Source organism: Drosophila eugracilis, unplaced genomic scaffold (genome assembly GCF_018153835.1).
Source record: "Drosophila eugracilis isolate 14026-0451.02 unplaced genomic scaffold, ASM1815383v1 contig_367, whole genome shotgun sequence".
Lineage (NCBI taxonomy): Eukaryota > Metazoa > Arthropoda > Insecta > Diptera > Drosophilidae > Drosophila > Drosophila eugracilis.
The window spans coordinates 2,203,498-2,221,381 of NW_024573224.1; the positions used below are offsets into that span (position 1 = coordinate 2,203,498).

Here is a 17,884-nt window from a genome sequence, read left to right on the forward strand (position 1 = left end):
CCAGTGATTTTTCCCCCCCCTTAACATCCGCTTTGGTGCGTGGCAGTAACCCTCCTTTCGGTGCATTATTAACGTTGCAATCAAAGGTAGACCCGTGCAGCTGGCAGATGTCGGGAGTTCTTTTTTCCAAATAAGTCATCCCCTCGAACGTCTTAAAGACGCTCTGGGAAACCAACTGTCGTCGATCGTCGGCCGTTACATTCAGAGTTTTTCCTTAAGGGTTCGGGGTCTACATGGAGTGGGGGTATGGGCTATGGGCTATGGGCTGTGTTGTCCTGGGTCTGGCGTGTGCTGTATGGGCATAGAGCGTAAACGGTGTCTCAAAAGTCACTCAGTGGAACTTTAAGGTTTTCCACCTATTTGGGCCGGCTGCCTTTTGGGCTTCGTAACGTATTTCTTGGCCCTCATCCTCAGAATATGTTGAAGTAGGAGTGGGTGAGAGGTTGAAGTTTAGAGGTTGGAGTAAGAGAATAACTTTGACACGCAATGTCGTTTCGGCTCCAAATGCGACGCCTCCAAAGTTGCTTGAATAATTCAATTTTTCGTGTGTCCAGCGCGTAATGTGTCCATTTAGCCGGTAGTCATTACGAGACGCACATGAGCAGGCATAAACACTTCCTTCCTTCGCATTCCACCCACCTGGCGAAGTGGAGGGAGAGATAGTTCCTTAACAAAACGCCTCCTCCTCGGAGACCAGCTGGGGAATTTTCTGTATTTTTGGGGGGTGTGGGTGGTACCGGTGGTTGACTTATTTTTATGACAAATGCGAGATATGTTAATGCGATAGGCTGGCGGTTATTAAGGAAATTACCCACACATGGCGGAGTCCTGCGGGCCGGAGTCCTTGAGCCGCATACAAATATTTGAAGTTTCAATTTCAGCGTGAGCGCTGGCATTAATAGGATACATGTACATATACTGCGACCGGAGAAATGACTTCATGTCATGGCTTGAGATAATTAGAGGTTGTACACGGGACTACCTTTTAGTTTATCTTGTGGTCCTGTTAAGTTTTTTTTTTTTTTTTGCCAAAGGATTCGACGAGGAGCGGGGGCTGCGAAGGTGGCTCTGATTGCATGTCCAGAGCCTTGGACGGCACTTGGGTGTCGTTTGCCCCGCCGTAGTGACTAACCTGGGACTCGGTACCCGGTTCCCTCGGCTCCGGACACCAAAGCGGCTGAGTCATCCAGTTTGCCTCGTTCGCCGACACACACTCGGGCTAAATTTATTTAAATTCATCTGCGTATCAACAAATTGATTGTATTTAATTCAATTGAACCCATGCAAAGAGCCCAAGAGCCAAGTGGGGGGTCACTATCGAGCAAGTTTTCGAGGCATCTCCGAGGCAAATTGACTTGAATAATGAAATTTGCTGCTAATAAAGGCGGACTGCGATTCGTTTTCATAACGAACTGAAACTGAAGGATTGAGGGAGTGCTGGGGGAATCGAACTGAGGCGTCGAGTCAAAAAGTCGCAATAAAATCTTGTAAAGCATAAAATTAAATTTCCATTGTTCTGGCTGTTGGCTCCTCCTTCACCTCCATTGCTCCGTCTGCTCGTTGTGTTTGGATTAAATGGAAAAGATTTTCTTGATCAAACAATGGGCATGTCTGGATGGTATAGACAATTGTTGATTTATGCATCGGAGATGAAATTCTTGGAAAACTTTTGATACGATTTGTGGTTTTTGGCTCATCTTTCCCTTGCACCATTTAATTCCTTCGTAATTGCAATAAAAACTACTTCAGCTGAAGAGGAGCCAGAGTTCTTGGTTGGATGTCCACCCCTCTGGGATTTATCCTGGCCATCCTTGGCTCCTCGACAAGTGACAGTTTCAATTAAAAAATCGTTAGGAGTAGAGCCATCGCTTAACCCCTTCTCGGACCGAGTTGAGTTGCCGGTTGGGCAAACAGAACTCAAGTAGTTGCGAGATTCATTATGATAATTTAGTTGCTAGAGAATCCTGGCCTGCCTCCGCTTGACATTTGAAGAACCTTTGAAGGGTCGCTGGAGGAGCGCGACCGAGTGAAAGGAGAGCCAAAGGATGAGCTAACGACGCTTCTCCCGCTGCGACATTAATGGAATTTAATTTGTGGAAAATGGTTTTCGCTGGGCGAAAGAAAATCAAGATAGAGGGTAGGGAGCCGGATCCCCTACCCAACCGCTTGGCCCCGTGGTCAGATCAAAGGGTAAGAGCTGGCAAGGGGAACACGTGCTGCCCTCTGATTTTCGAACTGAGCCGTGAATCAGACTTAACAACCACTTGCCGGCCAGTCGTCAGTAACCCCATACCATGGCAACCCATGGCAATCGCAGCCCAGCCCAACCAATCCACCTCCTCGGTGGATGACTCTTCTGACAGCTCGTCAGCTGGCATCATAACTCAGCTCGCATTTGTGTCCAGTTCTTTCGGGTCTGCAAGTCAAAGGCTGCAGCACTTAATGAGTGCATCCGGTGGATGCACTACCCCCTGGCCTTGCATTGCTTCATTGCACTTTACATTAAAGTCGCGACATTACACAATACGAACATTAATGTTCATTAGTGTCGTCCATTGGCCAGTGGTTCCGTCCGTTGTCTTAGGGGGTTGCCACTGTCCACAGTCCGTATCTACTGTCCATATATCCATTTCGATGTCAATGCAATGTTGATGACGCTGTCGAAGTCCATGTCCATGTCATAAAGGTGTCAAAGTATTGCAGCGCTTCACGCTCAATTAAGGGAGGTCACTCATCTTGGAGCGAGGTGAAATCTTGGGTCTTCGGTCTTGGGTCTTGGTAATTGAAACCCAACTGCGTCTTCGTCTGTTCCTTTTTCTTCATATACTCATTTGCCTGCTGTTCCTTGCCAGGAAGTGCAGGCAACCGCCGTGACGTCTTCTCCCTTTCATTTTAGTGTGGGGCCCACCTTTGTTTGCCTTTGGTTTTGGGCCTTCTAGGCCTTTGTTTTTCGCTGATGATGGTCTTGTCTTTGACCTTTTGTTTGGCTGCGGTTCATTAAGGCAACTCGAAACCCTTTAATTGTTTCGTCTTCCTGACTTTGCACAAGCCTGAGAACTTTTTGAGTTCAGTCTTAGTGTCTTGGTCACAGATTTGGTTTATTTTTATTTTTTTTTTTGGTGGAGAGAAAGAGGGTGGGTGATCTATTTGTTAGTGCAGTTGTGCTGGCCCAACGACTCCAGAATTAGTTGATTTATGAATTATGACAATGTGGACCAGGGCAGATAATGGCGCTGCTGCAGACAGCCTGTCTGCGGTCTAAGCTGCCGGATATTCTAATAAAGCGGCCTCCAGCTGCAATTGCAGCGAGTGCAGATTTAACACTTCTTGTCAGAAGTTGATTGAAGCAACCCCCAGCAGACCAGTTGAGGTCTCAACTTGGACAGCATTTCGAAGAAGGAACCGGCAATTGTCCGATGCGGAACTATGAAACTAGTCCGCCATGGGAACAATATGCTCTTCGGGTGCTGCTGCTACTGCTGCTGCTGCTGCTGCTGCTGTTTCTGTTGCAGTCAAATTAGTGCAATCAAGTTATCTTGTGCGTATCTGTACTGTTCTACAGCCACTTGCTGGCAATTGGATCTTTGCATCTAACACTTCAATTGTCGGTGGGAATTTGTTATTTCCAAAGGAAAAACTATTTAAACAAAGGAAATTATTAAAAATTATGACCGATCCTTGGGCCCTTTTTCCTCCTACTCGGTTGGGAACCGTGTGAAAAGCGCACCCTCGCCTTTTTCTCCGGGTCCCGTGATCCGAGATCTGCGATCGGCATGCAAATGGAAATGGAAATTGTTACCTCTGGTCGCATTGGTTCTGCTTCAAGGCGCTTTCCGGCATAGCTTTACATGATTCGGCAGGTTTGGTTCCCAGCTGGCCGACAATAGTCGCTTTTCCTCCCCCTGGCAAGGTCCTGGTTTGCCTGACTTCCTGGCAAGCAAACCGTGAAGTTTTCCTTGCCCAAGTCCTGTTTTTATTTTTCAACTTAGGGTTTCTTTTTGGCTGGCGCGCCTTGCAAGTAATTTTCGGAATACTTTTCCTTGACATGTCAACGCCCTAACATTTCGGTGGAAGGTGGAGAGGCTGGAAATGCAGGCAAGTTCATTGTCGCCACCCTCGGGCCGAATTCATTACGCGAATGTATCTCACAGATGCAACCCCAAAAGCCGCCCCCAAATGTTGCCAAGGAAGGCTGGCAAAAAGTCTTGAAAGGCATTGCACAAGAACAAGGAGGCGGAATCGAAAGGAGCCGTGGTTTGTTGCTGGGTGGGCATCTCGAGCAGCAACTTGTGGCAATGCAACCAGAAGACAACCCACACTGCCGCTATTTAAGCCCAGAAGGGTGGCTCTGCCAAGGACATTCGAGGCCTGACTGCAGCAGCATTACCCAGTCCAAAAGTCATTTATTGAATACCCTTCTAAACTGCTGAATACCTACTGGGAAATACTCTGCATGTTTCTATGAACATAACTTTTAAATTGTAACTAAAAAAAAACGATTCGAAACAAATTTAATTTTCGGGAATATTTTAAAGGCTTTCTTTTTCGGATAAAATTCCAATAATATTTAAATAAAAATAAAGAGTATTTTGTATTTCTCAAGAGTTTAGCATTCCATTTTCCGGCAAGGCAAAACGCATTTCATTTTGGGCTGTCGGTCTGGAGAGTCTCAAGCCCCGAGAAGGCAGACAAAAAAAATTAAAAAGTGCATAATATGAATCTATAATACATAATAATAAAGCTTAAAAGCAGCAAGGCATCTCGAAGGGGGCGAGCCATCAGCATCCTTGGCAGGCTGGCAAATAAAAAAGGGTTGGTCCTGCCAACGTCCTAGGCGAACAACAAGAAGTGCAAACAGAAAATAAAATTTTCGTTGAAAAGAAATTAAAAATCTGCAAGATTTGCATTTTGACTCAGACCCCCAAACCAGATGTAATACTCGTATATGTATAATATTTTTGCCAGTCCCCTCCTAACAAACTCTCCTCTTGCCGTGGCGCAAAAAAACTTTTGAGTGTTCACCTCAAAGTGCAGTGGCGTGGACAGTGAGAGAACTTTGGGCAGGAGGATAGAAGGATTCAGGATTGAGGATTCGGCTGGTTAAGCTGGACGGGCTCTAATGATGCTGCTGGCGCTTTTGATGGCTGAGCTTTCTCGGAGGCTCAGTTCTTGCCTCCAGTTTGGTTCAATTTTAATTAATGAGCACACAATTCGCCGCATAATTTGCATTTCATATCTGTCTTCCCCCTCCTCTCAGTGGCCCCCTTCTATTTTTTTTTTGCCAGCTCGGCCTTGCCATTATCTAGGCATAATGCCAACGGACTGCGACTTGGACCCGCTTAATTAAAGGCTGCCTCCGACTGCGACTTCCACCTGGCTTGGAGCTCTTTATCTCCGCGGGCATAGAATAAACACAATATGCAAAGTTTTTCCACGGCCATTGAGTCGCGGCCCATTGAAACGGGGCGCCAGAAGAAAATTCGAGCAAAGGAAAAGTGCAATTCATTTATTTGCGTTTCCTTCTCCAGTTCTTCACTCCGTGCTCTTTGGCCGGTTTCAGTCCGGCTCTTCCTCCTGTTTTTCTTCTTCTCTTTTCTTTTTTTGGCCAGTTTACGGCAAGGAGTCCAACGTCCTGCCTTCATTCATATTTATGCGCTTTGTGGAGGGCAGCTTCTGCTTCTGCTGCTGCTCCTGTGACTTCTTCTCCTTGTCTTTCAGTACTTTCCCCATTCCTCGTCTCCTGGCTCCCCTTGCTCCTGTGTGCAATGCACTTGTCAAAGCTTAATTGAAGGCAAGATTGCAGTCTGACTCGCTGACTCTGGGCCACTGTTCCTCTGAGAGTGTGTGCGTGTGCCCCTGTGTGTGTGAATGCGGCATATTTTCCCAGCGACTTGGCAAAAGTCGCTGCAACATTGCTCAAACAAAGTGAAAGCCAAAGAAAAGAAATTACGTGTGCCCCGTGCCAGGTCGGGCAAGTTGGGTATATTAGACCAAGATCACCTTAGGACTTTTCCAAGTTTGGATAACCTTAATTAACTAATTAAGATTTAGGTTTTAGGAGTTGCATAAATAATTTTTTATATGATATTTATAACATCGCAAACAAAAACAGAGTACAAAATGGTCGATTAATTATGTGACTTCTTGTCTTCCCTATAAGTGCCTGCCATCTGGCAACTAGCAGCGAAAGCGATCTCCAGGAACCGCCTCCTGCCCTCCACTAACTCACCTTTCCTCCATGCTACCTCCCTTAACCACCCGTTGCCGCTTAGGCCGCAATTTGCAACAAAAAGAAACCAAAATTAGACAAAGACTGGGGAATGGGAATGGGACAGGGTCTGGATTCGAGACGGGTTGCCCTACTCCGAGGAGCACACACACACACACGGAGGCAAATAAGGAAAGCCAACGACGACGACGGAGACGTCAAAAGAATGCAGTTAAGCACACAATTGACATTTGAAACGTCAACTTGGGAAACCACTCGAGCTGAAGAAGTTGCATAAAAAAGTGCCTCCGTTAGGGGTTTCCTCTGCAGCTCTCTCTCTTTCTCTTTCTCACTCGCTTGCTCCCTCCCGACATCCTTTCCTTAGGGATGAAGTGGGGGCTAAGAATCCGGTGAAACGACTTCTTGCAAACAGGAGGCTGCAGTTTATTTGCTCGGCAAATAAATTTCCATGCAATGCGGAAAGTGCACAGGTTGTGCGGCCAACGGGGCGTATGGGTTATCTTTCTTGCAGTGCTCTCCATTCTAAGATAATCAACAAACGGCGGCTGATGCTGAAGACTAACGATGTGCGCATATCTGATTGCAGTTTACTGTTGCATGCATCATTAAAATGTGTCTGCTGCGGCAACGGTACTCTGCCATTTCCCCCCCTTTTTTTTTTTGGCCCTGCAGCTGCGTTTTTGCTGCATTTTCTTTTTATCCTACTTTGCTCAAGGTGGAGGGCTGTCTATTTGCATAGGGTGGTGGGAGGGTGCAAAAGTCAGAGATTGAAAGACGTGCCCGCACTCCTTTTGAGGCTTTTCAGCGTGTCGGTGAACTGTCGCCCAAACTGTCGGATTCTTTCAGTCCGATTCCCCCAGTTGACTCGCCCTTAAAGCCCACACCGAAAGAAAGATATTGATCAAGGCGATATTGTCGATTAACATAAGTACTTTAGATTATTATGCCTAATAAGTTGATGACTCTTATTGGTTAAATAAATCGCTTTCTTAATTGCTCTTATAAATTGCCCAAAATCTTTAAAATTCTCTTGAGATGAATATATTTTTGCTGTGCATATACGAATGCAGTCTATTGCCTGGCCATGTGAGCTGGCAGTTGCCTATTAAGTAACCCATGGAGACCACTTTGCTGCCAACTGCACCCACTCGCATCCATGCAGATATTTCATTAAGAGCCATGGCAAACCCGTGAAGAAATAACTTTTGCAACATTTTCCAGCGCCCCCGAAAAAAATTTATGAAAAAAAAAATGAACCCTGGAAAAACTGAGGAGGCCTACAGAATGAGAGCTGTAAGGGTTTTCCAACCCCACTCACCTTGCCGAGCAAAGTTTTTCAACTGCGCCAACTACCTCAGAAATACCCACACACACTTGCATACACACAGATACACGCGCACACACATTGCAGTTATGCCTGAAAGGAGGTGACTGCATATCCAGCCAGGCAACTCCTCGCTTTTCCTTCCATTTCCCAGAATTTTTCCCCCTTGAGTACTAACAAAAATTCATCCAGCGGCAGCTAAGAGCGCAAAAATTATGTTGCATACATTACGGCGTGCACACAAAAACAAAAGAAACTGCAGCAGCAACTTTCTGCAGCAGCAATTTTCTTCAACCCATCCGCCCACTTGAAGCCGCTTTTCCCACTGCAATTCCCTGCTACTTCTGAGTAAATTAACTGCATTTCTTCACAGCCTGCCACACGGCTGTTTCGCCGCATATTTGGAGGCGCCACAGTCAGGTGGCATGAGTTGGATGATGGCATGAAAGGGGTGGCTAAGGGCTGTTGGGTGGTGGTGCCTTCAACCCAAAAGGGTTGCCAGCGAGTTGCAAAACAAGTTTTCCTTGTAGAAATTGTACTTTGCATTCGCATTAATTAATTAAAAATAAAATATATAGAGACGGGGGGAGTTGGAGTTTTTCGGTGCTGTGGGGCGAAGGAGGTGGGTTTTGGAAAAGTCCTCGAAGGGTGGCTCCTTCGTCTGGCAGCCACTGCACCGAAGTGGAGCAGGGCAGGGCAGGGCAGGGCAGGGCGACGGCGGGCAAGATGGACGGATGCAACGGATGCGAAGACATGCCAAAGAAGCATGGGCAGCCGGAAGCCCGCCAGCAGAGGGGTTTTTATATTCCTCAACCTACCCACACCCCCCCCAAAAATGGGGCGGGAGGAGGCCAAAACTTGATGACTGCAAAACTGGACTTTGAGGGGGCGTGTGCACAAAAGCAGCAGCAGAACAAAGCCAACAAAAACTCGCGAGCAGCAGCAGCTGAAAAAAAAGGGAGAAAAATACAAGAGACGAGGAGCGAAAAGGGGCAGACCGGCGATTTCATTTTGTTTGATTGTTTGATTTCTGCTCCGCGTCGTGACCAACGTCCAGTGCATTTTGGCGCAGTCGGTTGAAGGGTCTCCGGCGTAGCCTCAAGACTTTCAGTGCGCCACGACCTAAACGGAAATCTGACTAAGGGGGAATGGGGGAAAAAACTGGGACTGGTCTGAACTGGAGTGGAGTGGAGAGCCAGGACCACCGCTGTTGATGATGAAAAACGCACTCGAATTAAAAGGTTTTGCCTGAAACGGGGACCGGACATCAACCTGATCAGAGGAGGAGCTGCAGCGCTTTGGGGGGTTGAACTACGAGTGGTTGCAAATGAATCAAATTAAAATATTTATGGGGATAATCTGTCATTTGAAGAAGTGAATTTTCCACAAGCAAGAAAGCAGCCAAAATTGGAAAGGAAAAACTTAAATGTCTGAACTTAAACTGAATTTAAATGTCTTAAATGTCTGAAAAAACTTCCTTTTAATAAATCAAAATAAAATAATAAGCAAAAAAAAGGATTATAAGAATAAAATAATTTTATATCACCAAAAGAGATAATACCTTAACCCTAAAGTAAGATAAATAAAACGTTTAAAGAGCATTTATAAACAATTGACCGAAATATTAGGCATAATTCAAATTAATTAATAAGGATAAAGAAGGGAGGTTGCCAAGCTTATAGAAATTAACCCCGAAATAGGAATGTCCTGGCAGGAACGGGGTGCACTTCCACTGCAGTCTAACTGCAGTTATCCTGCGTGCACGGAAAGGGTAAGGTGGATGGGGTCTCAGAAGGACCAGGAGCAGAAGCAGGACCAGGACGAGACGAGTTGAGCCAGACAGCCAGCATATTGCAATTTCGCAAATCAAACAAAAGGCAGCCGCAGAAAAAAACACAACACCGTGGGATGGGGGCAAAGGCGCTCGACCAAAAGGACAATGCACAGGCCGAGGATGGCACAGGATTGAGGACTCAGGAGGCAGGACGCAGGACTCAGGGCACAACTCGGCTAATATGCATTGCACATGCAGCGAGTCTTACGCGGAGCTGGAGAATCAGGAGTTTGGGGGCTTTAAACTTTTTTCATGACTCTTGTTTCGGCAGTTTGTTTGCCCAGCAAATGCATCCAATGCAATTTTTCGGGCCGCAATGTAGACGCAAGTCCTTGCTGCAATCAACTTTGCCAGGATAACGGGTAACCAGGATCCGGCAAATGTTGGTTTGAGATATGGAGGAGCAGCGATGGTTAAGCGAACGCTTCGCAAGTCAATCAGTCCAAAAAAAGCAAAAACAAAAAAAGAACAAAATCAAATGGGAAACAGAAAAGTCCCAAGCCGGCTAAAGTCCTTATTATCCTTGCATGTTGCTGGAGAAAAAAATGCAATATCGAATGCATTTGGAGCTGCAGCCACGCCCCTAACTCTACCCCTCTATCAACTAAACGCACTGCAGCCGCAAAGAAATTGCGAAAATGAAAACAACAAAAAAAGTAGGAAAATTGGGAAATGGGAAGCTCGCGAGAGAGAGATTTTCAATTAAAAGGAATTGCTGCTCTATGTGGATTTTTGTGCTTATTAGCCTGCCTATCCGGCCTTCAGCCCCCACCCCATCCCCTCTTGCCAACCTAAAACCACTCGAAAGCCGTGCACATTTGGTAATCAATTTCTGTTGTTGCTGCCGTTGTTGTTTGGCGGCTGACTGACAATCTTTGCTAATAAGCTGCCCCCAGGCGCCTCCAACATAGCCTACATCTACACTGAGAGGAAAACTATGCTAATGACTAGTTGGGTGCTTAAAAAATCTAAGAAAACCTGTTAATTTTTATAGAAATTAATTTTAAAAATTAAATAATATCCACATTTAAGAGCTCTTGGCAGAAAAAACAATTTAAATTCCCTTTTAACTTTCTCATTTTCAACAAATTTCAAGATATTTCTCTGTGTGCACCTACACAGAGCACAGATGAGATGATGCACTTGCATTATGCAGATTTTAGATTTCTGAATTGCGCCGCCGAAATGCATTCTGTGGCAGCCTCCTTTTCTGGGCCTGTCCCTGTTGTTGCCGCCGCTTTTCAATTAGGCCAATCCAAGCCAAGCCAAGCCATCGCAGATTCTGGTGAGAGGCAAAGGATTAGTTCCATCATTATCTATTCCGTATGTGGGCAGAAGTGTCGCATTTTGAAGGAGAGATGGAGGCAAACTGCCACATGGGCAAAATATTATTGACAATTCTTCGGGCCGATGACAGAACAATGGCGTGCGGAATGCAAATCCTTCAGTCAGCTAATATTGTTTATCCCTAAGCAGTCTTCCCGGGAAGGAACAAAGCCGGAAAAACTATGCAAAAATATAACAAAAAGCGAGGAAAGCAGTGAAACTGCTAGACCAGATCGAAAGGAAAAACTCTTTGACAATGGCAGGTAGCGACTGAGGGTCGGGGATGAATGAATGGATGAATGAACGATCTAACTGCATAGTGAGTCCTGCGATGCAAAGTAAGTGCAAAGGATTTGCAACAACCAAAAGGGCTGAAGTGGCCGACAAATGATTGACGAAAATGCCCCGGAAAACTGTGAGAAAATCAGCCGTTTTCTTGATGAAAATCGTAGGTTTTACCCCCTCTCATTTGGCAGCTGGAAATTGTGATTTTTCTTTTATTGTCTGGGATATATTTGGATTCCAGATTCCCTCATTTGGCTGGCCATTGTTTGCATCCTTGATCGGAGGTTGAATATGACACTTTCCAAGAAGGCATTGTTTGAACGGGTTAATTTGTGTATTTTAGCCAAGAGCCAGCTGTTATTGAATATCGACAGTGAAACGTAAACCCAATTAAAGACCTAAGTCGCCGCACACATTTTGCGGCACGTTCGGCCTTCATTTTGCACCTTTCGCGATGCGGCAAGAAGGACGCAAAAATGCAGATCACGGCCCAAGGAGTCATCGTTCCAATGGCAAGCCAAGTCGTAATCGATATGCACCCGCATTTGTCTGTCAAGATGCTGCCTTTTTCTGGCCCTGAATCTGGAGACCATAACTCATCGGGGCAATGTGCAAAAGTGCCTGTATCGCATATCCTGTGGCTGCTTTGTTTGCCGAAGATCCTATTGTCCATAATCGAAGTCAGCTGCAGTTGCAATCTGTTTTTTCCGCATTCAGCACGATCAAATATTGCCGAAGAAAGATCTTTCCCTTTATAGATGGGGATATAGCATCCTGATCAGGTGGCGCGTGTCCGCTGGTGGCCAACTGTGATTTGTCGGTCGCATTATGTTCTATCTATTATTTTTGGGGCGTCAGCTGTTGTGCGTGCCACGTGTTTGTGGCAGATACTTTTGCCAAAGGCAGTACGTCGTCTTATCGACTGCATGCTGAATTACCCGCTTCCTCATTAACATGTCACTTTGGCCTACTTGTCTTGGCTTCTTTGGTTCATCTAAATGCAAATGCTTACTACCCAAATTCCCCAACACTTTCATTTCCGAATCTCAAAGTCAAAAGAATAATGTTAATTTTCAACTGCCAAGCTAAGAGAGCACTGAGAGAAAAAATCTTAGGAATATGTTTATTTTTAATACGTAGTTTAAAATTAAGTGCAATGTACATAAAAGTACACTTTGTATTATCTTTTTTCCCTTAAAAGAAGGCAAATTTGAATGGCCAAGTTCTAGAAGTTAGGATGACATTTTTTCCAAGTGGATGGCCAAAAGCTTTTTAATTAAGCCCTGCCTTTAAGGAGGGGACCACGAATCGGGAATCGAGGAGAAATCAGAGAAAAACTGTTATTATAATAATCATCGTCTACGTCTGCAAGCGGACCATCTCCCAACCGCCCAACAACCCCCCTTCTTGTCGCCTACTTTGTCATTATAATTTTTCCTTTCAGCTGGCCAAAGCGATGCCAAATGAAAGAAATTTTTGCGGGCCAAAAGAAATGCATTTTATTATTATTATTATTATTTGTTGTGGTGACTTTTTAATCATTCCCTACCAAAACAAAGCAGTTGAACGGAGGAGGTTGAGCGGGCTGAGATGCGAGGATGGGGTTGTTGTTCAAGAAGTGGAACCACTGGCCGATTCTTATTGGTGCACCAATACCATTTCGGACAGCTCAGACAGATATGGCCATCGGCTACTCCCACACCGATGACGACCGACCGCTCGACAGACGAAAACTCAGCTGATGACGACGACGAATGGGAATGTCTCGAGAGTACAAAAACAACAGCTACTATCACTACCACCACAATCAAAAGAAAACCCATACCAATGCACGAAAGTTCAACAAAGCCGAAGACGAAAACCACTACAAAGAACGACCAAATTCGCCGCAAAAACGAAGAAGCCCGAAGTTCAAAAGGCCGAAGACGAAATGCCTCCCCTTCGCAGCCGTGACGTCACACCTCAAGAAAACCGCTGAAGGAAACGACCTTCAAGGCAGCCCGCAGCGAATGAGTGGGAAATGGGCAAACCAAGCGATGAGGAAGAGCAGGTAATGGAAGAAGAGCAGTTTGAGAGAAGGAAGAGCATCACAAGAAAAGAGCGCAAGAAGACGCTCTTTCCATGCTCACTCTCTTAGGCTCTGTTGCTCTCCCTCTCTCTCAGCAGACCGTCTCAAGACCTGTCTTCAGATATCGCGCTCAATGCGTTTCAGTACTAATTCAGTACTACGCTTATAAACAACTTCTTTATTTTACTGGAAATTCGTGACGCGCCTTGTATCTGAAAAGTTTGCTCTCGCTCTACGGATACGAATACGAGATACATTTGTGGACTGGATTAACACTAATTCGTTTTTGATTGCCGCCAAGGGGGGCGAATGGTATCGCCAATGGACCGAAACGTAAGTAAAGTGTGTAATTAACCAAGCACGCGGTTGGGATTTCAGTTATCCAAGTTTTTTCATATTCATAGCCGTAGATAAGCCGTAGATCAGATCCCTTGGGGAACTCTTACAGCCTTATCTTGCATGTTGTGTCTTTAAGGGGGGCGTTCTTTCGTTCTCAATTAAAAAGAGGCGTTTTTATTAAGGTCAGCTAATGGATCATCTGTATGTATATCATCATCGCTTCTTTTGTGAGTAGTAAGTGTATTAAAGAACAAGCGGCAGACATGAGGCGCCTGTTGAAGTTCCCCAAAGTCGCCGATGACTCAGTGCAGGCGCGGATAAAAATCGGGTGAAGGAAAAAACAAAAGAAGAACGGCCAGAGAGAACCAGAATCAAAATAGAAGAACCAGAAGGAGAGGCGTTCCGAAAAAAAAACAAGCTGAAGATCCCATGGGCAGAGAGAAAAACAAAAAGGGGAGAAAGGGAAAACGAGATGGGAGACGACCCGCACATGTTGACATGTGTTGGTATCTTGGGAAAATCATGAGAGTGGAGAGGGAGGTAGGGAGCTTGGGTTGTGTGAAAAGTGGGGGTAACCTCTTAGGTGGGGTACATTGAACTTGGTGGCACAAGGGGAGCGATTAAAAACCCACCAAGAGATCACAGATCACAAGTTCCCAGAATTGAAATCAAGCCAAGCCGAGAAGAACTTGTTGTTGCTATTGCTTTTATGGCGAATTTCCACAGATCTGTGATGTTGTTATTGCGAAAAAAAGATGAGGAAAGAGGGAAGAAAGAAGAAGATCAGGTCAGGCAAAAATAATAAATACAAAGACCCAAAAGTGGCAGCTGCAATTTCAAAATTTCACAAAAACTCATACACACACACACATATTATCAAAACTGAGAGGGAAACACACAGACACAGACTCAGGCAAGCAAAGGAGCTGAAAAAGGAAGCGAAGAGCCGTAGGAAAAGGAGACCAGACAAAAGGCAAAGCAGGGATGACGAGAAAAGGTTGCAAGCAAAACAAGTCAGCAGGATCAAGGACACACAGGCACAGGCCTCTAATACACACACACAAAGAAGCAGGCAGAGAAAACCTGAATTCGTTACACGAACCCAAAGCCAAAGAGAGAGAAATGCAAGCGAACGAGAGGGCCAAAAGAAAAGGCAGATTAAGGACCCGTTCCTTTGTAGCACTTAATGTTTCACAATGCATCCATAGGTAGGTAAAACCCATTAGGGTAGTTCCCTCATAGGTAATAGTGTGTGTGAGTTTATATAGCGATTGAGATCGCCAGGACATGCAAAAACTAAAAATAGAAAGAACAGAGAACCGAAGAAAATACTTTATCACAAAGGGAAAGATTAGTTTTTCAGGTCAATTGAAAATGTGTTGTTAGGGGTGAGAGGAAATTACTTAGTGCACAGTGGTGCAAGGGCAATAAAATAATATTCGAACATAGGGAATGTCAACAAAAGTTTTTGATATGACATAAGCATCTTAGAATTTTCTGCTTATGAGTAATCTTAATGTTAACTTGATAAGGCATATAAAATTCTATATTTTTCTTTAAAATAGTAATGCATAATTCTAAGAGCACAATGTGGGAAAAAAATATAACAAATTCTTAGATATATTGTTTAGTCATCCATTTTTTGTTTATGATACAAGTTTTCAGTAAATAGCAGGAGCGATTGTTTTTAGTACTATTAATTGTTTATATGGTTTAATAATAACATGTATACCTTCTATTAAGAATCAACAGCGAGTTTTCTATTCAAAATACAACCTCTAATCGAATCATTATTCCCTCTAACCAACAGAAGGCAGCTGCTACTCCTCTGTGACGAAGGAAACCGAATACCACCAGCTGGGGTATATCCTCGCTAGTCGCAAACAAGAACAACAGGGGCACCACACGATCGCAACGGAGGATCACAAAAGGCTCGTGCCACATGAACCAGGGGGTTGGTTGGTGATAGCGCCTCCTGAAAGAAGTACCGACTCATGCGGTCGTGCGTCGAGACAAAGTGATCCTGCCACAAGGAGCAGGACGAGCCGCTTATCAGCCATGCATGGAATTTGGGGTGGCTGAGGGTTGCAAACACACGTTCTTATCTTAAAGCTCAAGCTGTCGGGAGGGTGACGAAATAGAGCAGATGTTCAAACAACGGCACCGATGACTGATGACTAACGAAACCCAGCAATTTCATCCAGAGGGGAGGCGATAATTCTCATCAAACGACGCGTGTTAGGCACACTTGTAGATCCTCGAAACACGAGCAACTTTCGCCTAGGCACTCAGATTCAAAACCAAATTTCCAGTATTATAATGTCCGTGGACAACAGCTTAGGAATTCTGGACTTCAGTTTGGCCAAGGACAATGAAAAAACCACAATGACAGCAGCCAGCGTATACAAAACGTCAGACAAGGAAAACGATCCAGATTCCCATTTGACGGGAACTATAGTCACCACAGGCGCCACCGCCCAACCAGCTACGCCTATTGCCTCAGTCGTTGCCGCCCTACCAGCCACACCTACTGTATCGGCTAGCCAGGATGTTGGCGACGGTGCCAGCCTTAGTACCAGTTCGGAACATAAGTTTCAGTCATATGTCAATGGCAATGGGAATGGAGTCTACAAGATCATCAAGACACTGGGAAAGGGAAACTTTGCCAAGGTCAAGCTGGCGATTCATGTCCCCACTGGCAGAGAGGTGGCCATTAAAGTGATCGATAAGACCCAACTGAATACAAGCGCCCGGCAAAAGCTGTACCGAGAGGTGAAGATCATGAAGCTACTGAATCACCCGAATATCGTCCGTCTGTTCCAAGTCATCGAGTCGGAAAGGACGCTCTACCTGGTAATGGAATACGCCAGTCGCGGCGAGCTCTTTGACCATCTTGTCAAGAACGGACGGATGCGAGAACGGGATGCCAGGGTGATCTTTCGGCAATTGGTATCAGCTATTCAGTACTGCCATAGCAAGTTTGTAGTCCATCGTGATCTCAAGGCAGAGAACTTATTGCTGGACCAGAACATGAACATTAAAATCGCTGACTTTGGCTTTGGCAATACCTTCGATCCCAATGCCCAACTGGAAACCTTTTGTGGAAGTCCTCCCTATGCTGCACCTGAGCTCTTCATGGGCAGAAAGTATGCTGGCCCGGAAGTGGACGCCTGGTCCCTGGGTGTGGTGCTTTATACCCTTGTCAGTGGGTCCCTTCCTTTTGATGGAGGCACCCTAAAGGAGTTGCGGGAACGAGTCCTTCGGGGCAAATATCGTGTGCCCTACTACATATCCATGGACTGTGAGAATCTAATGAGGAAATTCTTGGTCCTGAATCCCGCCAAGCGCACTTCGCTTTCGGCTGTCATGTCGGATAAGTGGATAAATCTGGGTCACGAGGAAGGCGAAAGATTGCGACCTTTTCGGGAGAAGCCTATGGAGCTACAGGATATGGCTCGGTTTGATTTATTAATGAGCATGGGCCACAAACGGCGGGATGTGGAGCAGTCGGTAAAAGGACAGCAGTTCGACGACATCTATTGCACCTATATGCTCCTGGGCGTGGCCAAGCCGCGCTCCTCAAACCGCAGTGCCAAAACTGAGGCTGTCCCGACAATAGATTTAACTACTCCACCAGTCAGTAACCCACTTCCTACTATCACTACGCCCACTGTTACCATAGCCCAAGTAACTCTCGCGCTGGACAAGAATCCGGCCATACACTCCGCCTCCCCTTCAAGTCGGCAAGCAGCTCCTCGTTTGGCAAATGCCCCGAATACGCCTACTTCGACGCCACCTTCGGGACCACCGGCCAAACCCACACGACGCACTCCAGCCCGCACACCAGCCCGCAAGGTCACAAACCATTCAAGCGGCCAAGGACGCCCCGAGCCCTCCAGTCTCCCACACACTCCGCAAACCAAGAGATGCAGTGCCAATATGGATGTCAAACCAACGCTACTAAGTGCCCAGCGACAATTGGCTCAGACCCAGAAGATGGCCAGTACACCGCCACGCTTTCAGTACCCCGGTTCGCAAACACCAAATCAAGCTCAGGGATGCAATAGAAGGCCCACGACTCTTTACGAGAAGGCAGAGCCGGCAGCCACCCCCCTTCTGGTGCCGAAGTCGCCGGCCATCGGTGGGCGACTAATGGAACGAATTCCAGGAGCTGGAGCAGTGGAAAAGACATCCGACAAACCCTTTACGCGTCACAATGTTGCGCGGGCCACTTTTCATTTTGGCCAGGCACGAAGTGGAAAACGAGGTGGTGGATCTGGGGGCGGTACTGGCGGGGAGGAGGACAACTACCAAACGCCACCCTTATCTGCTGATGACACTAAACCCGCCTCGCGTGTAGGCTTCTTCTCTAAGTTGACCGCACGCTTCGGTCGTAGAGTGATCCACCTGAACGAGAAGGATGCCACCGAGCAGCGTAAGAATCTCACCAAATAGTCAGTTGTCCTGCGAAATGGATCT

General features: G+C 46.0%; 2 protein-coding genes across 8 annotated transcripts in view; one reads left to right on the plus strand and one right to left on the minus strand.

Moving 5' to 3' along the window:
- The window catches only part of LOC108116323 (homeobox protein prospero), a 55,157-nt gene that overhangs the window by 16,561 nt on the left and 20,712 nt on the right, over positions 1-17,884 (minus strand). The window lies entirely within an intron of this gene.
- LOC108116325 (MAP/microtubule affinity-regulating kinase 4-like) lies at positions 13,191-17,860 on the plus strand. The gene is made up of 2 exons (XM_041818724.1): positions 13,191-13,399; positions 15,216-17,860. Exon 2 carries the CDS (start codon positions 15,725-15,727, stop codon positions 17,858-17,860), a length of 2,136 nt encoding a protein of 711 aa, XP_041674658.1. The 5' UTR covers positions 13,191-13,399; positions 15,216-15,724.

Excerpts from the sequence above, each read along its gene's own strand:
- LOC108116325 (XM_041818724.1), top strand. The coding sequence starts at position 15,725 with ATGTCCGTGGACAACAGCTTAGGAATTCTGGACTTCAGTTTGGCCAAG.